Source organism: Pyxicephalus adspersus, chromosome Z (genome assembly GCF_032062135.1).
Source record: "Pyxicephalus adspersus chromosome Z, UCB_Pads_2.0, whole genome shotgun sequence".
Taxonomy (NCBI): Eukaryota; Metazoa; Chordata; class Amphibia; order Anura; family Pyxicephalidae; genus Pyxicephalus; species Pyxicephalus adspersus.
Genome location: NC_092871.1, coordinates 65,525,366 through 65,549,260, shown reverse-complemented (window position 1 = coordinate 65,549,260; position 23,895 = coordinate 65,525,366). Strand labels below are relative to the sequence as shown.

At 38.5% G+C, this 23,895-nt stretch overlaps 1 protein-coding gene across 2 annotated transcripts in view; it reads left to right on the top strand.

Moving 5' to 3' along the window:
- The window catches only part of AK8 (adenylate kinase 8), a 104,586-nt gene that overhangs the window by 68,088 nt on the left and 12,603 nt on the right, over positions 1 to 23,895 (top strand). For both annotated transcript variants that reach the window (XM_072430474.1, XM_072430475.1), the window contains one exon: positions 9,203 to 9,344. In XM_072430474.1, the coding sequence (XP_072286575.1) occupies positions 9,203 to 9,344 (142 nt within the window). The remainder of the gene's footprint in view (positions 1 to 9,202; positions 9,345 to 23,895) is intronic.

Here is a 23,895-nt window from a genome sequence, read left to right as displayed (position 1 = left end):
CCACACCTCCTAACAATATACAAATACTGGCCACTTGTTTAGCTGTGCTCAGAAACAGCGGCATCTTGTGGCTAAAATGCAGAACGACAGTAGTCCTATATTTTATTACAAACATTGAACACATGTGCTGTTTTCTCAATCTCACATTGGCACCTTTGGAAGAGGCGACCAGGATGACAGCAGGGATCAGGCCTGTGTCAGTGACGCCATCCCCATCATATGCCTGCTGGAACAGATGATGGTGGAGCTCAGACATGACACAGAGCGGACGCTGCAGGAAGAGATGACGTCTCAAACATCATTTCGGACATGCATGCCTACTAGGCATAGTGTACCGCAAATCCAGGACGAGGATGAGGAGGAGATTGCAAGCATGGGAGAAGGTGAGGATGGGGCAGAGGAGGATATGGGGGGTACATGGCATCCATCCACCCAAACACAAGGTGGCATGTTCTGTGGATGGCAAGACCAGGCAGAGGAGGCGGAGGAGGACAACCTTGTGCTGCTGTTTGACCCACAGGAGTCTGGGTCCAGAATTCCCTCAGTTGATGGGATCAAATGACAGCCTTTATGCAGGAGTGCATAGCCAAATATCTGCGCATACAGCACATAAAAACAAACACTGACGATTATTGGATTGCTATATTACTTGATCTACGTTACAAGCCTGAGATAGAACAGCTCTTCTTGCCCCAATACAGGGGACCTAAAATGCAGCACTACCAAGAAGTGCTTGTAAGGGACTTGTACTCAGCCTTTCCGTATGCCAGCAGCAGCAGTAGGGATCCCTATGGCAGTTACACCAGCCATGGCAGCCAAACAACTACCTTTTGCGGCATGGGTGGCAGCAGCAGGAGAGGTTGTCTAAGCCAAACTAAGCAGGCTTTTTTTGAGCGTAAGAAAACTGCCAGTCGTGCAGCATTTGCCAAAGACAGTCAGCAGTGCTACATAGTCATGGTGCAGGAATACCTGAGCTCCACATGGGACATCTTCAACCTGCAGAGCCAGGACCCACTGCGCTACTGGGCATCCAAGCTTGAGCAGTGGTCGGAGCTGTCAGAACATGCCATTCAGATCCTTGCCTGCCCAGCCGCAAGTGTGTTATCTGAAAGAGTGTTCAGTGCAGCTGGGGTCGTTGTGAGTGACAAGCGCATTCGCCTCTCCGCAGATAATGTCGACCGACTTCCTTTAAAATGAATAAGGCTTGGATCCGCAATAACTTCATCACACCCTCCACAGAGTGCACTGTCGGCAACTGCTGCACGGCCTGCTGACACATCTTGAGGGGAAAAGCACTTTCACAGCCTTCGGCATCTCCTTCTCCTCCTCACCCTCTTGGCCCTCTACCTCTTTTCTGTCTCTAAAGCCTATACCTTGCAATGGAGCTGTGTAACTGGCTAATTTTTGTATGGAGGACCTCCCTCGGGGCCCTCTGCCTCTATGTACTTTGAGGCCTATATAACTTGTAAAGGAGCTGTGTGACTAGCTAATTTTGGTACGAAGCTTCTCCCCCTCGGGGCCCTCTGCCTCTATCTACTGTGAGGCTTATATCACTTGTAACGGAGCTGTGTAACCGGCATATTTTTGGACCCAAGGAACACCCTAGGGGGCCCTCTGCCTCTATCTACTGTGAGGCCTATATAACTTATAACTACTCTGAAGCCTGTGTATGGCTTGTAACGGGGCGATGAAACCTGGCGGCTAATTTTTGGACCGGAGGAACCCCCTCGGGGCCCTCTCTGCCTCTACCTCGTGGCCTGTTAAAAATCTGGCATGTTCCCTTGACCACCCCATAAAATGGCCTTGCCAGCAACATAAAAAAGCCTTCCTGATTTTTTTCTTGTCTTGTACAGTGTTGTGCAGAGCTGTTGGAGTCTTGACATGTATTTTTAAATGTACTTGTAGGCTGTAGAATCTCTACACAGTCCCGAGAAATAACCCCAATTTTCCCCCATTTGACTTTAATAGTGTTCGAATTTGACGTTCGGTCACCTGAACAAAATTGGCCTATTCAATCGAAAAGCTGTCGAATCGAATAGTAAGATATTCGACCAACACTACTAGGAGGTAGTGCTTCTGATTGCCAGGGACAGAAATTCTGCTAGTTGCTTCCAATATCCCAGTAATTGACCTCAACTTCTCTTCTCTCATTTTATATTTAGCAGAGATAAACTATGCCACTATGTCACAGTGGTCAGATCTCTGTATCCCAACATCCTTAGTTAAGGGGTTAATGTACGTTGTAATGCAGAGGACAAAGAAAAAAAAATTTGTACAAGTAGTCATGCTTTAAAACTGAACTCAAACCAGGTATGAAAGACACATAATAAGGCAGCTCTGTATTCATACACACATTTGTAAATATATTGTATGTGCTGACATGTAGCCTGCTAATGGATGGAGAGATACAGAGATGAGCTCATCACTGTGCTGCTTGTCCTTCACTGTCCAGCTACATGCAGGGGAGGATTCAAGATACACTGGGCTCAGAGTGAGTGGTTTGAATGATGCTGGCTGTATTTAAAAGTGGAAGATTGAAAACCCCTTGTGGCATAAAACTAAGCATTGCTGAGGATAGCTCAATGTTAAAGATGATCATCATAGGAAAAAATATAGGAGTTGGTTCTTAAGACATTCATATGTTATCCCTTCCACATCATTAGATTATAACTAGTGGGATAGTTTTTTGAGCCAGGAGAAACTGTTCCTCTGATAAAGTTTTTGAGGAAGATTCTGATATCATCAGATTAATAAAATTAAAAGTAGGAGTCTTGTTTCCTGAAAGACAAGTCCTAGGAAAAATTATAGCATTACTACCCTGAAGTCACTGTTGTAACAGGGCTATGTGTTGATATAACACATGCAAGTAAGTACTGCTTAGGAATCAGTGTTTTCCACAGTCTTGTGGAGAAATTTACATACAAAACAGTTTTTGGAGGGTATCTAAACGACAAATAAATGATAAAAACATAGATTTATTGATTTACAATAAAAAGAAATATAGCTCTAAACAATTTGGATATCACTTCTTAAGGAGACCAATTACAGTCAACCCATAGGAAGAGAGAGAGATCAAGTCTGCTTCTTCAGAAATAGTGACAATAATAATGTTTGTGCTATAATAACAAAATAAGAGGATTGCAAACAATATATATACATTACTGGTTTAGGCATGTGGGACAAACTTTCATCATACTGTAATATTGGGGAGAGTTCCCCTTAAAGATACAGCAGTAGATACTAGTGTCCCTCTTTTGGTATGAGTGCCTAATAGGGTGAACACAGGAACATGCATTCACCCTTATCAGGTATCCCTCTCTGTCATCAGACAATCCACCAGTATGTACTTCCAGAACCTGTTGTAAAAGTTAGAATTTTGTGTTATGTAGGGTTAATAAAGAAACGACGACAGGGTTTTACAGGCAAGATATCAATTGTGTAAAAGAAATATTTTATTAGGTAATCTTGTAATAAACTAAAAACTAGACATAGTTCCACTGCATTAGGTACTTTACTTACACGGTGCTGCTATGCTAGATCTTTGTCAAACTTAGAATAGATAGTTACAAATAAATGATGTCAGCAGAAAATATCTTGATTCCCGACACTTCCTCAGGGGATTTAGGAGACCAACAACTATATTAATAATACATGGTACAAAGAATACAGTCATAATACAGTCATTGAAATGTGACAACCATTATTAGGAATAATACATAAACCTTAGTGTCTATCTCTATCTACCGGTAATATTACATAGTGCAAAGAATATGGTCATGATAGGGTTTATGATATATCAACAACATTATCTAGAAAGATATAAAATACATAGTGTTTATAGACTTTACAATTTGACTATATAATGTAAAAATGTATATTAACACCAATGTCAACGCTATTAGAAAAAAGCAAGAAATATAACTTACTTGGTGTCTGCTGAAGGTAAGTCTCAGGACACTCAGTAAGTGACAGTAGTTGAAGTGCCCAAAATACTTTATGGAAACCTAACTGACTGAATATTGTTAATATTCTAGATAAAACGGATGGTAAATATAATTAGTCAGATTATAATTGATTCATTATGTGTATTTTACTAATTTACTCTATTAATCATGTGGGATTTGGCTTCCTTTCCTTTAGATATTATCTATGGTATCAAGGAAACTTATTTGCCATCTAGAATAAATATACCTGTCAAAGGTATCCAGAATCGGATACATTTGTCGGTTTAGTACCTTAAAATGATCGTTAGATGGCATACCTAAGTGATTTCTCAATATTTGACACAGGATCTGTATGTGTTCTTCTACCTATATGCCTGGCTCTAGGGTTGAAAAATGTATAGAATTGTGTACAATAAGTTTTAATAATGGCTATATAACAAAAATTTATGTGAATTCAAAGGCATACCTTGTGTCTATTCAATGTTCCAGACCATTTGCATTCCCCATAGGAATGCACATTATTCTACAAACAGCTAAATGGAGATAAAGTATTTTAGAAAAGGGCCCTAGTTGTGAAAAGGCCTTCTGATGAAAGTCAATTTGTACAAATTAAAGGGGACTTATTGTTTTCGTTGGGGTGTAGTGGTAAGGACGGATCGACCACAGCCAGTCAGGAGACTGCCGCCATTGATCCGTCTTTAAATGGGTTAATTGCCGAGTTGATGTAGCTACACTTGACATGCGCAAGAAAGTGAGCATGCGCAGAAGGATTTCCTGTATTCTCCAGAAGTGGAGACTTCCGCCCACACTCCCTGCCACAAGAAGTTGAAATTTGTGTTGCCAGGTGTCATAAAATTCAAGATCTGGCAGATAAGGTTTGTGGAGTGGCCTCTGACTGACCTCTGAGCTGTATTCTGAAACAGATTTGTTAATCATTATCATATTTTCACCACACAGTTTCTTACAAAGTCGTAGGTTGCTGATTCATAGCCCACTGATTATTATGAAAATTTTGGACTAATTCTCGGAAACCCTCTTTAGCCTGTTCTGCTGAACCATAGGTCTTCGACATGCCTAGGAGGAGGTTTATCTAACCAAAAAAAGAATTTATTTTAAATAAATATAAATTGATATGTCATAGGAAAAATAAATCATATATATATTACCATGTAAATATAGTCCAAATAAATTTCCTGTTAGGGAAATCATTTTCTGATAATTACTTGGATAGGTTACTTGGATAGATAGGTTATACAAAAAAATATGGCCATATCATCTATTATTAGTTATAATAATACCTGAATACTTCGTTGGTAATGGCTAGTCAAAGTCCAAGGAATGTTCCAAGGAAGAAAATTGACCTAGTACATGCTGTGGAGATTGGTGGCCATGTGCAGGCCTGTGTGGCTTAGTATAAAGGTCCGGACGCTGCTGCTGGCATCAGTAACTTTATTTCCTGATTCTACCTATTCATATACACTTTTAATATTTATTATCTCATTAAAGTTACTTATATATGAAATCTAAAAGGAAATAACATTGCACTGAACACCACACAAACATCTAAGCACACAGATGAAATATATTTTTGACAGCAGAATTACCTACCACACAGAACTGTAAAGTCTATTAGGATTATCTTTTATTTATCTATTATCTTTCTCTGTTGCATTTTTACTTTAATTTACAAGCAGCAGACCTCACTGGCTTATTACATAGTTACATACCGTGTTTCCCCGAAAATAAGACACTGTCTTATATTTTTTTGGGCTTCCAAAAACACACTAGGTCTTATTTTCAGGGTAGGTCTTATATACTTTTTTTAATGAAAAAAAACACTTACCATATTCAAAAGCCGGAGGGGGGGCTACACAGGGGGGACGGGACAGCGGCTGGGGAGGATAACGGAGAGACGGCCCGGGCACAGAGGCTACATTTGGACCATAAGACGCAGGGACTTTTTCCCCCCACTTCTGGGGGGGAAAAAGTGCGTCTTATGGTCCGAAAAATACGGTATATTATTATTTTCTAGCAGAAACTCCTCTATGTGGTTCCTTATCAAACTTTCTAGGACCTTTCCAACTATGGATCTTAAACTAACCGGTCTGTAGTTACCTGGTAATGACTTTGCTCCCATTTTAAAGATAGGAACCACATTAGCTTTACACCAATCCATCGGTACCTTGCCAGTAACTAAAGAGTCTCTAAAAATTGGAGATAATGGTTTTGAAATACCTGATCTCAGCTTTTTGAGGACACGTGGATGTTATTGTTCTACTCTTTTGAATTGCTCCCCTTCCTACATTAACATAGCACTGATACTATGAGATTTGCTCTATGTCTAATCTTTGACTACAGCATGTATAGTACAGTGCTTTCTTTACTGACATCCAAACAAAGCAAAGGAAAACTATAGGCTGCAGTGTGTTCACTTTCACCTTAACCGTGTCACTCCTATCTTTTTGAGTAATTATGAGTCATAAAAGCCCTGCTTACCAAAAAGGTGGTAGAATGCAACTCCTGAACAGATGGTTAGGCTGGTTAAGGCATATATGCAGACTGTTTTCAGTAACTCATGCAATGCAGTCACAAACAATAATCAGCCAAACGTTTCTGTTCATATGAATTCGGAAGTGAGGTGAAGATCTGCAAACATGAGTCAGTTTTCTTCCTTTTCTTTATTTCTTTCTGTTTGCATAGTTTAGATTCTGGTGGAATATTGCGCCTTTTGCATTTACCTTCTGCTCCGGTAATTCATTAACACTTCTGTAGCATTTTTAACCCTTTCCAGATGCTAGAGATTTGCATGTGTTGCTGTTATCTGAAATTCCGAGCAGTAAATCTCACTTTTCCCAGCAGATGGCAGTAAAAAAATGAATAAATATTTCAGATACTGCACTTGTCTTTGAACTCAAAAGCGGCAGGATCAGTGTTGATAGAAAGTGCACCTGTCACTTCCTGGTAGTTCAAGGCATTTTGCAGGCTAGGCCAGTATTCCAGAAAATGCATGTTAACGTTTAAATGTTAATTATAGTTTTCAGGTCCATCCAGAGGTCACAATTGTATAGGAAGATGATGTTCTGATGAAATCTCAACAATGTAGAATAAGCAAATATATGGAGATTGGACTGTAGGAAACTATAGCCACCAAAGTAAAAACCTATGTATCATGTTGTGAGAGGGGGTGAACAGTCACAATGTAAAGAAAGAGAATCCTAATATTGGACAAATACATAAAAGCTAGCAAATGGTTCAGCTTATTAGTTCATAGCAGAACTGATTGTTAAATCTCCATGTCAAGAGAAAACCCAGGATACGTTCAGGGAGTACATCCCACCAGATGAGTATGCTGTTTCTTTATATAGGTATTACTGAGGTGCAACAGTCCACTTTACAGACTAGTGAACTGAGAACACCTGTTTGATGCAAAAGGGATATTCCTGAACACACCCACTACGGGCCCATGTCCGTTTCCTCTGTATAGAAAGCCTTTGGCATAAGTTTGATACACAGCTAAGATCTGTCAGTATTCGGTGAAGGTGCAGTTGACCTGCTTTGGCTGCTTTATCATTTTATAGACTTGTATGCAAAGAAATAAGTTCTGAAGTAAACAGAACCCAGATGACACAATCCTTGATAAAGCTGAACTCCAGAAGCACATTTAAATTTGACTTGGTTTTAACATGTTAAACTTCCCTGCATGGGAGGACTCAGACTGAAAGCGGGGGAGAGGCTGTATTTGGTACCAGTCATGGCCATAATCATGTGTCCCTTTTGCACATGTACTGACAAGGAACATACAGTACTATCAGATACTGTATAAAGCGTTTCTGCGTTTCTTTTTTACAGACTAGGGGGTAGAGTAGTGACCAAGCTTTGTTGTTTTACCGCAATAAATAGATCAGGTCATTCGGCTGGCAATACAATGTGACAGTGCTGTGTAAATCTCAGGGATAAATAACCTAAAATAAGAAAAATGAGCTCTTGCACTTGCAGTAGCTCCATCATATGTGTTTCCCAGATAACATAGTTACAAAGTTAGGTTGAAAAAAAGACATCAAGTTCAACCACAAGAAAAATAAAAAAATCCCATTTAAAACTGTTAAAAAATTGATCCAGAAGAAAGCAAAAAAAAAAAAAAAAAACACTTAAGCATGATTCAATTCACTTAAGCATGATTCATAAATTTCTTCCTAACCCCATAATGCAATCAGATCCTTAAATCAATAAACTGTGTATATTTAGATGTTTTTCTGTAAGGAACGAAGAACAAAAGAAAGAAGAAGTTTTTTGTTTGGTGCCATTTTCCTTTCCATAATTCCTGCTACCCCCCTGCAGTGCTTATCAACCAGTAACCTACTACAAGTACAGCCTTCACAAGAAAAACCTTGAGCTATCCTTCTGCATGTACATCATGGTCTCATGTATTCATTTGCACTGGCCACACTTCAGTACCCATGGATGCATCCATAATAATTTTAATAATAACAATAGCTATCCCAGTGAGGCTGTGTCACAGATGTGTGGTATGAAGTGAAGCCATAGGGCTATAAAGGGGACTCATTTACTGCAAATTCAAACATGGCTGCAACTGATATCTTTATCTTTTCAAAGATTTGAGTATATTTCTTATATTTTTTATTTTGTTAAGGTCTCAGAAATATATTTGAATTTCTTTTTTTTTAGGTCAACACAAAGTTTTTAATTTCATAATTGCTACTTTTCACATTACTGCTTTTCATTGTGGCAAGCTTTTGGAAGGAATACCAGCTTTTAGGAACTAGTTTACAGCTTTGTTGTATATACCCTGCACTGTCTATCTTGTCAATCAGATCAGAACAGGAAAAATCAAATTACACAAATGGCTGACACACCACTTCCCCATCGCCCAGCAGATATGTGACTGTCTTAGTTATTCAGAAACTGAAAACAAGAATTTTAAGCAGTACTAGGCTTTCTTATTAGCAAGTCCAGCATTCTTTCCACAGTCAGTGTCTTAGATATGATCTGATTTAAATGTTTACTTGTAAAATAAAAATTATGGATAACTGTAGAATAAGATATATTGGTTGTAAATTGTAGATTTAAAAGAAAATGACTAAAATATTATATTTTTCTTTTACTACTGGGAGAAGTACATCTATAGGAAAAATGTCTTTGACCATTAGTATGTATGCACTGAGTTAATGCTTTTGGGCACTATCTAGCAGAAGCTGTAAAATAAATTATAATAGTGATGACATGTTTTTTCCCCTCAGTTCCGGATAATCTTGTCCTGAGGGCCCTCACTGATCGTCTTAGCAGGCTGGAGTGCAGCACACGTGGCTGGGTACTGCATGGATTCCCAAGAGACCTGGAGCAGGCCATTCTACTGAATGTTGCTGGTTTTGTTCCCAACAGGTGAGACTTCTACCTTTGGACCTGCTTCAGTATTTAACATGATTTCCACCTTCATGTAGAAAAAATGTGTTTCATGTAGCTGTCATAAAAGGGCTAAGGGTCGGCTACATTTTACATATATCTACTTTTTCATACAGCTACATGTATAGAAGCTAATTTATTTAAATTTCATGATATTTCTTTCATATCTAATACAAAATAAGTGTGCTTTTCTTTATCCCTGTGCACTCTGAATGAGGGTTCTGGATTCCAAATTCCTAGGAAGATCAAACCTAAATCTGACTGTTCTTTGGGTCATAGCAGGAAGTTACCTAGATCATTTTTAGATCTCCAACTGATTCTGAATCAATGCAGGTTTGATATTCATTATCATGGGCACTATTTTTTTTAAAGAAATCCATTCCAGGTTTGCTGGATCATCCAGGTTCTCCCATGATAGTCTATCTTCTCCAGTCCTGAAATGTTTGATATATTGGACCCATTATCTCTAGGCTTGTAAAAAAACAATGTTAAATGATAGGAAACCAAAGGGCCAAATGTTTCAGTATGGGCACCTAACATCCTTTGGCACTTCAAATATTCTCACTGTACCCCCAGTAAGGAGATATGGAATGCAGGGCATTTGCGAGGCTGGATACATTTCACTGTGGCATAGCTTGACACTCCATCTGCCCATCTAGATTTCCACCTGTAAAAATTGGATGTGGATACCTTTGGATATCTTTATACTGACTCAGTAGATTAAACCTGCCTGCTAAGTTGCTGTCTTTTATCTCTGACATTCATCCTATTCATGTGGCTGCCTCTATAAATGCATTTATTACTGCTATCTTCATCTTCTCAATAGCTGTAATAATTAACCTTCTAAAACTGCAAACCAGTGTTCTTCTTGCTTCCAACCACCACCTATTCTCTAAACCTTGTCCAGGAGTATGAAAATGAGTTTATGCACTTGTTTAGAAGCAGATGTCCGACATTTAAAAAGTCTACAATGGAATGTTAAAACTTTTGCTAAGTTAAACAGTGGGCTTTTTGAACATTGTTCCAGTTTTGCAAGGGTCTTCTGACCAGTCAAAAATTATCACAGGTTCTTCCTTCTCTCCTTCATTAGTTGCGGTGGGAATGCCTGGCAGTTGAATTTATTAATGTTCACCTACTGATGTGCTGTAGTCAGCATGGTTGGCTCAGTGGCCCTTTCACCTTTGCAGCACTAGGTCCCAAGTTTAAAATCTCAGCCAGAGAACTCTGTTTGTATGGAGTTTGTATGTTCTGCCCCTTGTTTGCATGTACTCCGGGCACTCTGGTTTCTTCCCATATCCCAATAACATGCCATTAGGGTTTTTGGCTTACCCTCAAATCAAAAAACTGTCCTTAGACTGTGACTATGTTAGGAACATTAGATTATGAGCCTCTTTGAGGGACAGTTAGTGACATGACATTGGACTTTGTAAAACCTACACACACTGAGCAGCAGAACTTTAGATAGTAGAAAGGAGGGGCAGCACCAGTAGCTAATCAGTCTTGTTTTACATTGAACATGTGTTTAGGTTGGTCAACATGCTAAGGATCCGGAAAACTAGAATTACTGCACAGAATTACAAATTATTTAGCAATTAAAGTATTTCCAACATGTGTTTTCAACTATTTAGATTGCCTGGGAAGCTCTAACTTGAAAAGGAAACTTGTCCAGTAAAACTTTGTACCCTTATTAGTTTATAGATAAAAGGTGTATTTATTTTCAAAAAGTGATAATATAACTTTCTGAAACATGCTGTTTTAGGACCTTCCTACAAACCTTGAAGGTTAGTATCAAGAGTGAAACGTTTTTAGGTTTAGACCAATTAGGCTACCATATATTTCATTGCAGCTTTATAGGCTTTTGATCACTAGATGCTGTATGAAGAGGTGGTTAGGTGGTATAAAGTACAGTCTCTGTTATCTTTATTTATAAGCTTTAAGACCCAGTTATATTCTGTGCTTCTAGAAAAGCATCCAGCTTTTTCTTAAAGCAATCTATAGAACTTGATAAAACTAATTCCTGAGGGAGCCAATTCTACATTTTTGAAGATCTTAAGCTACGTACACACGTCAGATTTTTATCGCCCGATAATCGGCATCGGCCAATTATCGGGCGAAAATCTGCCGTGTGTACAGTCGGTGTCGTCCATCGTCCGGACGACCGACCTGCCGGATCCACGGACGATGGACGACAGCCGATCCTAATGAAAGGGAAGGGGAGAGCGCGCAGCAGGGTGCCGCTCCGTCGCTCTCCCCCTCCCCTCTCCATAGAGCATGAACGGTGCTGTATGTACAGCACCGTTCATGCATCGTGCACTCCCTTGTCGTTGGAAAGGATCGTGAAAGATCCTTTCCAACGACAAAAATTGGTAGTGTGTACGCAGCTTAACTGTGAAGAAACTCTTCCTTATCTGGATCTTAAACTTCTTTTCCTCCAGATGCAAAAAGTGCCCTTTTGTCCTTTTTAAACGATCCTAAAGTGAATAGTTGGGAGGAGAGTTCTTCATATTGACCATTTATATAATTTAATAGGGTGATCATATCTCTCCCTAAATGTTTCTTCTCAATATATTTATTTTTTTCCTGAAGTTGAATAATATTGTCCAGTTATAGTTTGTTGGCCCCCACTCTTTGTTAAATATTTTTAAAGAAACAATTATGGTTTAATTGGATTAAAATGCTTCTATAAATATGTTTAAATTTTTTGGATAGGTTATATGAAATAATTAAAAGGGAAGGGGTAGGGGAAAAGACAGGTTTTTAGTAGGCGTTAATGTAAAACGATATGTGTTTTTTTTCATTCATATCTAGCGTAGCCCTTTTTCTAACATAGACCTGCTGTGCTAGTTATGTTCAAAAACCATATAAAAAATTATACAAATAATACAAAGCTATCGTAAAACCCTGTTTTTTATTTTCACATCGGTATCATTGTTAAGAAATATCTGTTACCTGATGTGTTTCGCCCTAAGGCTTCTTTAGGGGATTTTTTGAGATCAGAAAGATAGAACAATCATGGTGACTGGTGTGGAAAAAGAAGAGGACATATTTATACCAGGGCTTCCCAATGGTTTTGGCTTAAGTTCTGTATCTGTTGTAGTACAGATATGTATGATTATGAGTTATGAATTTGCGTTATCATATTCTGGGGATAGGTGCAAAAGAAAAGGGTTGTTGTTTCTTTTTATTTTATTTAAAAGGTGTTTGGTCGGTAGCATGTGGCGGATTTGTTTAATGACAGATGTATTGACAGCGTCTATGTGAAGTGAAGAGAATATGTGGTGTCTAATTTCAGTGAAGAGAATATGTGGTGTCTAATTTCAAAGGCACTTGTGTTAATTGCCTTGTGGGTAACATATGTAGAAAAATTAGCATGCAGCTATTGTTGTCATTGGTGTATAGAGACTAAAGTTGTCAGTCATGTTAGTCTGTCTTTTGGTAAGGGTTAGGTTTGTTTAGTAAGTCCTTGGTGTCTAGTGAATGGTCTCAAAAGGACCCAACGACTTACCAAGCAAACCTAACCCTTACCATAAGACAGACTAACGGAAGGTTGCTGAATGATCAGAGTAGCACCTCCCTCTTCCTTTATAGCTCTGTACAAATTCAGTACAGTGTTTTTAATTAAAGAGAGACAGTTTTAAAGGAAACATTTTCCTTCTTTGAAAAATGTATAATGCACTGTCAAGTAAGCTGGGCTTGCATTAAATATTTGTAAAAATATATTTTTTTAAAATGTCAGTTAAAAAAAAAAAATTACACAAAACTATTATAGCATCCTGGTTAATGTTTTCCAATTTAAAAGTAGGTTTCAATGTTTGCTATAGAAGATGTAGACAACTTACGGGCAAATGGTTTGCCTACCTTCTTGTTCATCGAAATCATATCTTGGAGGATCAATCATCCACTCAGTACAGTTTATAATGCAGAAGTGCAGTATTGACTCTGCTGCCTCTAAAACAAGACCCAGGAATTGTTCCGCTGCCAACTCCCATGTGGATTAAGCACAGTAAACAGCCTAATAATAAAGACTTTAACTGGGGAATGAAGCTGGAAGCTGCAGCCGAATCCGGCGTCTGGTAAAGGTTAATAACACCATTACTAGCAGCTTAGTTCTGCAAGCCTGTAGAGATAGCGGTATAGGCCTTCTCTTACTCTCCGTTAATTGAGCTAATAAAACATCAGTGACCCATCTTTGCTGCCATTACCTGCCAGTTTACTAGGACTGGACTGGAATATTAATTTTAGGATATGAATTTCAGACTCATGCAGCATTTGTTCTCGCCAAGGCAGGATTAAAAATAACTCGGAGGATCTGAGTATTATTCTCTATTCTATAAGCAAACTTCAACATAATAAAAAAAACAGTCTTTCCAGTATAGATAAAGAGTAAATGTATTACTTGAAAAATGCTACTCCAGGCTTTCAAAAAAGCGAATCACATTATCAAAACCATTTGGTCATGTGATGCTGAGCATTTGCTGATTGGAAAAATCAGAGCTCATCTTTAATGGCTTTATCTTAGACAAGAACAAATAACCAAATTAGAGGTTGAGATTCAAATGAGCAAGTTTTAAAGCCTTCAGAAAACCCTAAAGCTCCATTGAGGGAGGGATGTGTACAGATAAGAATGGAACTACTTGCTGCAGTTTTAAATAAAATGTTTTAGCAGACTGTTGGAAAATTTGGCACATTTTTTTAAAACCATCACTGAAACTAAAAATTTGCTAAAAGTTACAGCTAGCACTCTTATTGATGTGAACTTGATGTTAATCCAGCACCCATTTATTTGTATGAAACAGACATATAGAGCTACCTGTGCAGATGGTCATATACATCCAATAGATTTCTCTAGAAACCCAGAGACAGGGTGTCCAGTTTAGTAAAAAGCATGAGTGAAGATTAGGAAAGTCAGGAGGGTTTTTTTCAAGTGTTAGAAATAGTTATGGAGTTAATATCAGAATATTGCCAAGCCTTGTTAAATATGGTTTAACCTCCCTAGCGTTACATTTCTGTCTGGATTAATATGTCTAAAAGCGGTACATTGTTTTTCATGAAAATTTATTTTACAGTAAAATATAATAGTATGAAACACAAAATCTTGTACAAATAATAAATTAAATTAATTAAAATATATATATATATTTTTTAATTATTTTAAATTAAAAAAAATATATATATTATACTCATACTATTGTATTATACTGTAAAATAAATGTTCATAAATGTTCATGAAAACAATGTACTGCTTTTACACCTATAAATCCAATGTTTTGCATTCAATACAGTTATTTTGTATTGAATGCAAACTAAATGGATTTTTAATTTCCCGCCCCGCCCTGCCTGCAACATACACACGCCCTGACATCACCAGGAACTCGGTGACTCATCGTATGCAGAAGATGCCAGAGGAAGAAGACAGGGATTGCGGCGATGGACGACGCGGGACGCCAGCAGATCAGGTAAGCACTGTATTTACTTTTGTTTCCATAGGTTTACCTACCCCGAGTGTGACTCGGGGTTACCGTTTTCAGCAACTTTTTTCTACCCCGAGTCACACTCGAGCTTACCTAGGGAGGTTAAAGGAAGGGATAGAAAATGAGTAGGCTTTTAAGGCAAAAAAAAAATACAAACATTTATTGATCAAAAATTATAGTGGTCCTATTGTTAACATAGGGCTATTAATCTAAGAAAAATTCAAATCATTTATTGAGACGAAATACAGTGTTTACACTTGTGAAAGGTGATTTGAAATTACATCAATAGGAAATAAAAGATAGTCAAGGACTCTATATAACGTTGATATTCAATATTTGAGCGCAACATGTCCTTAACCATCATTTAACTGCTATCTCAGCTTAACACCCCACTTCAAATAACATCATTAAGGAACAATTAAGAATCATTCTATCAGGTATTATGGTACTTATTTACGTTCTGACGTTTATCTAGCTGAGAAACTTCATTCTTTCAACCACATTCAACACTCACCACAATACCCTGTTGTATACAAGTAACCATTATCATTGAAAAACGGTTTAAAACAGTGATTCCCAGTCTTGAAAAAATAAACCTTGGGGGTACCTTAGCGTGGAAATTTTGCTTGATACCTCTTTTTTGGTTTTCAAAGCACAGTAATTACACCTTCTATTGGTATTGTTCCTCATTTCTGTGATCTCCACAATCCCCTGAAGAAGCCTTATTGGCGAAACGCATCAGAGACTTGAGATAAGCCTATAATTTCAAATCACCTTTCACAAGTGTAAACACTGTATCTTGTCTCATTCATGTCTATGATTTGATTATTTCTTAGATTAGTAGTTCTATGTTAACAAAAGGACCACTATAATTTTTGATCAGTAAATGTTTGTATTTTTATTTGGCTTAAAAGCCTACTCACTTTTTTATCCCTTCCCTCAAACTTTAGCAGTTACTTCAGCTCTGTTATTTATGGTTTGTCCTGCCGTTTCCAGCATACTACTATTAGTTCATCTATATTAAACAAAAACAGAGAAAAGAACGGAAGGTTTTTTCAGCTAATAATATTTTAAATCAGTCAAGTATTAACAGTAGCAGTTTAGTGCAATATTCAGAACAAAAACAATTTACATAATTGACAACCCCCCTTGCATTCAAAGCATGCAATACTTTGGGGGGTCCTACGATTATGAACTATACAAGCACTTCTATTATAATAACAAAAAAAAAACCTCTGTTCTCTTCTCTCTTTTTGTTGAATATGCTTACCCTAGGGGTTGGCTTAATATGGCCTAAATAAAAGAATTATAATCATACATCTTTTTACTTTGTTGTCCTATTAGTTCATCTATAAAGAAGCAAACCAGAGTTATGAAATAACACATTTATTCAACATATTCCCCCCTGAGACTGATGCACCTGGTACAACATAGTTGCAGCTTTTCTAGACCGTTCAAATAAAAGTCCTTTGGTTGGGCCCCAAACCCGCTCTCAGAAGCATTTCTGACATCAGAAATGCCTTCAAAATGTTGCCCCTTCAGGTGTTTCTTCAAATTCGGGAACAGATAATAGTCCAAAGGGGCCAGGTCAGGTGAGTAGGGGGGATGGTGGTCCAATTGGAAACCCAGGGTGTTCAATTTGGCAGCCACAACCTTGGACGTGTGCGCAGGTGCATTGTCCTGCAAAAAAAGGATCCCTTTTGTCAGTGCTGTAGTAAGGACACTTCTCACCCAGTGTTTGTGACATCTCAGTGTGAATGTCCTTTGCTGACTTTCACTGGAGAATTACAAACGTCATGACGGCCCTTAACTCCAACCACGTGAAACCTGCTTGTGCCTCTGCCATCACAGCTTCTCACTAAAAAAAAAAACTGTTTTAAAAATCGCAAAGACCTGATATTTGCACATACCTGATATTGTTACATACTAGGTATTAGGTTGTCACATGCCCCCACACTCATTTTTCTATTTCATCTGGAAGGGGGCAAAGCCAGGAACTTCCCTCACCCACTATCTACTTAGTGCCGACATATCTCACAGCACTTAAAGCTATTAAAGCTGCTTACACACTGCCAATTTTTGTCGTTGGAAAGGATCTTTCACGATCCTTTCCAACGACAAGGGAGTGCACGATGCATGAACGGTGCTGTACATACAGCACCGTTCATGCTCTATGGAGAGGGGAGGGGGAGAGTGACGGAGCGGCACCCTGCTGCGCGCTCTCCCCTTCACTTTCATTACGATCGGCTGTCGTCCATCGTCCGTGGATCCGGCAGGTCGGTCGTCCGGACGATGGACGACACCGACTGTACACACGGCAGATTTTCGCCCGATAATTGGCCGATGCCGATTATCGGGCGATAAAAATCTGACGTGTGTACGTAGCTTAAGTCCTTAGTCATATCTCTAACTGTCCTTCAAAGGACCTCACAATCTAATGTAGAATCTTCCATTTTTAGGTAAGTATACGCTGCCTTCAGACTCAAAAGCAAGTCAGATGCTTTCTAAAAAGATTACTTGCATTTGTGATGCATTCACCATATGCCCACATTGTTTGCCTTCTTACTAACATGAAATGCAGAGCTGAAACAGCACGAGAGATATGGTGCGCTTTCTATGTTATGAACGGCAAAAGCAAGAGTAAACTCTACTGCAAATGACCATATCAGAATTTAGGTGCTAATATTCTGCAATAGTCCAAAGCAACACATTAGCAACACACAAATGCCCATATATTCAAACCACATTAATGCCTCTTTTTGCAGGACTGTCCTTTTGACAATTACCGGTACCTTATAGCAGTGAATTAGAACAGAAAGTAGGCATTTTAGTCTAATGCCTGTTACAATTTTCAAAAGTAGAAAAATGCATATATCTGTGCTTATTGATCCAATCTACTTATTAATTTCTTGTCTTTTTATATTAGAAAAAGAAGCTAATAAGAATGTAAATGTCACTGGTGTTTAAAACATCAATTAACAGCAGCAAAAATAAAACAAATCTGTTTTTGGTAAGAATAATTTTCCAGGCTAGGGCTTTACAGCAATCATGGAGTCACTGTAAAGCCCTTTGTAAACCTTTGCCCTTTGTAAACAGACATTTGTTTTTCATTGCTGTAAGGGTAATCCCAGCTAAACTATTACTTTTACTGTCTGGGGCTCCAGGCTATGCTAATAGAAGGTTGCATAAATTTCTAAGATGTACCTTCCCCAACTTCGCTGTGCATGGCATCCTGTCCAATGGTAAAGTCCTAACAGGATTTAACTTTATCTAACTAAATTTAACTTTGCCTCACTCCACCACTGCTCATAGCCACCATGGTATGTTGAGCCTTAATTGCTTGAATTATCAGATTTTTATAATTTAAACTGAGTTTCAGGGAAACAGCCAAATGCATGATTCATAAATATACATGAAATATTTTTTTTTACCATATGTTATGTATTTTTGTCTTCTTTGAACTGAGATGTAGAAAATAACCCCACATTTCCTTGATGTAGTTATGAGCACAGCCAAATCATGTCCCTGCTCCAAGCCTGTGATTGGACAATGTCTGAGTAGCGGCGGGCTTATATACCTAAATTTTTTTATTTACTGGGTTATTAGGTGTTTCTGCTCACTTTCTAATGCATGTTTTTTGTATGTACATGGGCATGCAGCAGAACAGCTGCTAGTACTGACCTCCTTCTCCCATGCCAAGTTCTTGCTGTCTCAAGAGGCCAATATCAAAAGATTCAGCTACTTGCTCTAGCTGTAAAAATGTTTGTAAAAGAATACATATTTGCACTAAATGGTGTTTTTGTATCCAAGTTCAGCTGTAATTTTCAGATAAGTATTTTTCATACTATATTCATATATAATAATAAAGTCATAAAGTGAATATACTGTCATTGACAATGCCAACATCGGAATCCGGTATATTACATGCCATGCCCCTGGTTAATTCCTATTATTAATCCACCTTTCGAGATCAGATTGAACCAGTGATATTTAAGATTCTTCCACCTCAGTAGAAACAGATATGGCCACCCTATTGTCTATATTCACATATCTTGAAATTCATCATGGTCCACGTAAAGGTCAAGGCTTTAAATGGCACTGATGGAGAAAGATTCTGTGTATCAGCTCTGTTATACCTAACAATTGTAATCTTCAGAAATAAAAAGGCTAAAATTTGGAAGAAAATGAAATGGCCTACGCACTTTTTACATTCAAGCAGATGGTTCCCCTCTGACCTTATAGCATTTCCATCAGTAGTCGGGATATAAGAGCCATGCAAGTCTGACTTTGAAATCTTCTTGCTTGGGAGCCCATGGTGAATTACATTTGGAGGAGGCATCATAGGGTCATTATACCTCTATGCAGGTTAAAACTTTGTTTATGAAAGTCTGTTACTCAGTTTGCAGTCAGTCTCTGTGGAGACCAAAAGCAATTACATTTGAAGCAAGTCCATCTAAAATGTTCGCTACCTTTGAACCTTGTAGTTCCAAAATCCAAGAGGCTGACAGCAAGCTCCCCTATTGTTTAGAGGAAGGTAAACTGTGTGAAAACTGGCTTTGGATCTTCTAATCAGTCATTTATCTATAAAGACTTAATTGCTTGTTTTGCTTATTTTTGTACCCTGTTGTTAAAGGGTTTAAAAAGGACATCTGTATTCTTGCTTCCTTTATGAAGGGTGGTTCTTCCAGATAGAAATGACCCATTAGATAGCCAACAGAAAGACTGTTTAGATAAAATGCAACTAATTCTGCCATTTCCAGCAATGTCCAAACATGTTTTAAATAAAACTAGGCCCTTAAGCACGTAGAAGAAGGAAACCTGAAGCTGTATGTTTTCCAGGATAAGTAAATATTGCAACTATTTTGTTACCCAATTCAGAACAAAGCATGCAGGACAGGACTTCTCATGCTTCATTGAGTATGGTGAACATGCAAGCATGATTCATCCATTCTCAGGCCAACAAATCTTCAAAATACTCCATAAACCTGTAGAGTCGACAGAGTTGAGGCCTGTTGCATGTTTTTGTTACTACGAGGGGAGGGGAAATCCAATTCCCACATGTCTTGCCAAAGGCATGTTAGGACTCAGATTCTCATGCTCACTAGGATTGCAAATTACCTGTAGCGGGCTTATTTCTAGAATATCACCTGTATTGCTTGGACAGCAGTATTTTTCCACTCATGAGGAATTACAAGCTGTATTTACTGTAGAAATTGATATTGACAAAGTTTCTTAAATGTTTTACAGCAGGAAGGCATTACAGCCCCTAGAGTAAGGTCTGTGCTCTACGCTCTGTGCCATCAAAGCCTGTCCCAATTACCCACTATAGAATAATAGGCAGAGATCAGCAGTCGCTCAGCACGTCTAACTTAAAAGAAGGTCAGAATTTAAATTTGGTAAAGGTTAGACAAACATTAACAGTGGTCGAAAACACATCACTTGTACAAAGCACAACAATTTCATAAAGCACATTCAATCTTAAAGGAGAAATATAATTTCACCCATTAGCCTGGAGATAGATTTTCTTGTATGTCAATATTTTTACTAGGTTTTGAGAAAAGAGGCAATACCAAAGCAACAAGTAAACAGAGACCATCATGATACAAATAGGTGAAAATAAAGTACAGACACGGCAAAAAAAAAATATTCAAAACTGAACAATTATTAAAAGCAATAATAAAATAAGGAGAATAACAATAGTATTTGTGTGTCTTAATCAAACACATTTGTATTTGTGTGTCTCAATCAAACACATGCCAGGTCAACAATAGGAAAAATACAAGAGTAAAAGGGGATAAGAGAAAAGAATTTAACAAAGGGTTAAAACCTTAACAAGGGGAGAGGAGAGGGAAAGAAAAATATCCAAAAAAGTGGAAAGTAGAAGAAGGAAAAATAAAAAAAAAGGAAAAAAAGGGGAGGACTTCATAGCATCCATAAAAAAATCATGAGAGATCACCTCTTAAGCACTATTAGGGAAATCCAAGGCTCCCAGATGTCATCAAATTTAACCAGGGAATTCTTTAATGTGTGAGTGAGTTTATTGTTTATCATAACCCAGTTGAATTTAGTATAGATTGGGTCAAGAGGTATTGTGGATGTTTTCCAGGCTTTGGCTAGGGAAATTCTACCTGCCAAAAATATTAGCTTGGTCAGTTTTAGTGCTGGTTTATGAAGGACCAAATCCATCTTGCCAAATAGGGCTGCTTTCCAAAAATTCCCAGCAATTGGACATGTCCACCAGATATGTAACATGGAACCTCTAGCATCACAACCCCGGAAACACAGAGGAGAAACTGACAGGAAAAATGTAGCCAATCTATCTGGGACCAGATATCATCTAAGCATTACTTTAGAAATGGCCTCTACCAGAGGTGAGTTCAAGGAAACTTTGGATAGAGAAAAAAACATGTCATACCATTCCTCTAGATCCCATGAAACTCCCAGTTCAGATTCCCAGTCCAACATATATTTGAGTTTACTAGTTGAGGACACTAGAGCCGAGTAAATAATCAAAATTTGCCCTCTTGTAGTAACTATGGAGGAGCAGGTGCTCTCAAATAGGGAACATCGCATGGGTTTCAGAGCCCGTGCGATAATATTATTATTATAGGAGTGTATTTGTCTGTAGCAAAAATGTTCCCTAGACGGTATTTTTCGTTTGCTGGGGAGATATTCCCAGGTAAGTACAGATCGAACATCTATCAAGTCTTTCAATCTCATAAAACCCCTAGAGGTCCAGGAATCAAATTGTTCTGGGTGTAAACCTGGAGGAAATTCTGGGTCACCCCAGAGCGGTAAAGGGGGAGCCTGAGCAGAAGAAAGTTTTGGATGGTTATGGTATTTATCCCATATCTGGACAGAGTGGGGGAGAGAGGGGCAGCTAATAACTCCCCTCGATTTTTACTTTATCCACATGGGAGATTCAATGGATCTATGAAATCTATCGAGATTCCCATCTCTACCCATTGAGTCCGGCCCCTGCTCAGTGAAAATTGAGCCACCTGTCCTGCCACATAATAGTATTTTAGGTTCGGGACACATAGTCCTCCCTGTTGTTTAGAAGCAAACAATGTGGATTTTTTCGAATTCTGCTTTTTTTACCTACCCATGTGAATTTTATTATTTTAGATTAGAGGAGAGCAATCTCTTTCTGGGGTACTTGTATCGGAAGGGTACAAAATAAATAAAGTAACTGGGTTAGAAGATTCATTTTAGTGGTGGTGATCTGCCCTAGCCAGGACAGGGGGCTATTGGGACCAACACTGAAGATCTGCATAAATTTTGTGTGTAGTTGGACCTATAGAGAGTGTTAAAAGTGGCCGTCAGTTTGAACTGGGAACGGTTATCCCAACTTTTAATGATTTCTTTAATCCGCGCTGGAATATTGATATTAACTCCAAAAGTTTAAAAAGGTTAGGAAGAGTGGTGATTGGAAATGTGACATACATTAATATGTCGGCTGCAAGTAAAGGACATTTGTGTTCAACCTGACCACATTTTATGCCCCTAATGTTTTGGTTGGTGCGCACGGCAATTGCTAACGGTTCAATTGCCAAAGCAAAAAGGAGGGGAGAAAGAGAGCAACCCTGTCTGTGCCCCTTCTATCTTGGTTAGCAGAAGAAAAAAAATCTCTTAGGGATATTTTGGCTTCTGGGACATCATAGAGACAAAGCAATGGGTTAACGAAAAAAGGGCCAAAGTCCATGCTTGATAGGACCCTGAATAAGTAAGGCCAGGAAAAACGTCAAAGGCCTTCTGAAGGTCAATTGATAGTAACATTGCCTGTCGGGCCCCCATACCAATTTTAGTTCACTACTGAAATAAAATCTATTGCACGTCTCATTTGGTCTGCTGCTTGTCTGTGTAGCATGAAGCCCACCTGGTCAGATGGATGTAAGCCCCATAAAAGGAGCCCAGACGTACTAAAGGAATCATGATTTTGAGCTCACAATCAAAGAGATTGGCCTATAATTGTTATTATAGGCCTATAATAGTTGTCTTTCCCTGGTTTAAGGATCACACTGATAAACGCTCTATTGCCATTACATGGGAGGGAGCGTCCCTCTTCTAGAAAATTAAAGTAGTCTATCAATTACGAAAGCAAAATCGGGCTAAAAATTTTATATTAAAGATTTGAAAAGCCATCCGGACCAGGCAAGCTTCCCATTTTAAGTAATTTTATCGTGTTTACCAGTTCCTTTGTCGTAAAAGGCTTCTCCAAAATTTCTGTATGTTTAGGTTTCAATTTGGGGAGATTAAATTGTTGAAGAAAAGCCGGTATCCTTTCTTGGGAGGACGATTCCATGGAGCTGTAGAGATATTTATAGAAATCCTCAAAGGCAGATAGAATCTTTTCAGGATTTTGTGTTAGCCTACCATCCTTAAGCTTACTTTTACGGAGAGTATGAAGTTTAGGCTGGGGATTTAGTTTGTTAACCAAGAGGCTGCCCGGTTTGTCACTTCAAAGAAAAAATTTGTGTGAAGCCCACCGCAGGGAATTTTCAGCTCTAGTTGTCAGGAGAAGGTTAAGCTCCGTACACATGGCCTCCAACTGGGGCTTCAGACCAGAGTGGGGGTCCCTCCTATGTTATAATTGTAAAATATGGTATGCCTTGAGCTTTTCCTCAATAAGTTTATTCTGGGATTTCTTACGTAATGACCCTAGTTTTATGATTTCGCCCCTAATGTATGCTTTCTGGGTTTCCCAGTTAATGGCCTGCTATGTGTCACTGGGGTTATTGAGGTGAAAAAAACCTTGTAAGAAGCCTTCGATCTCCCCTTTATTAGTAGAATCGGAAATTAAGCTTTCATTAGGCCTTCCATTAGTTAAAGGGTCATGATCAGACAAGGAAGTAGACAGGATTCCAGCCCCTAGCAATTTTGGAAGAATATGAGACTGGACAAAAATATGATCAATGTGTGAGTACTGGTTATGGGCGGCTGAAAAATATGTGTCAATGCGTGAGTACTGGTTATGGGCGGCTGAAAAATATGTGTCAATGCGTGAGTACTGGTTATGGGTGGCTGAAAAATATGTGTAGTCCTTGACCGAGGGATTC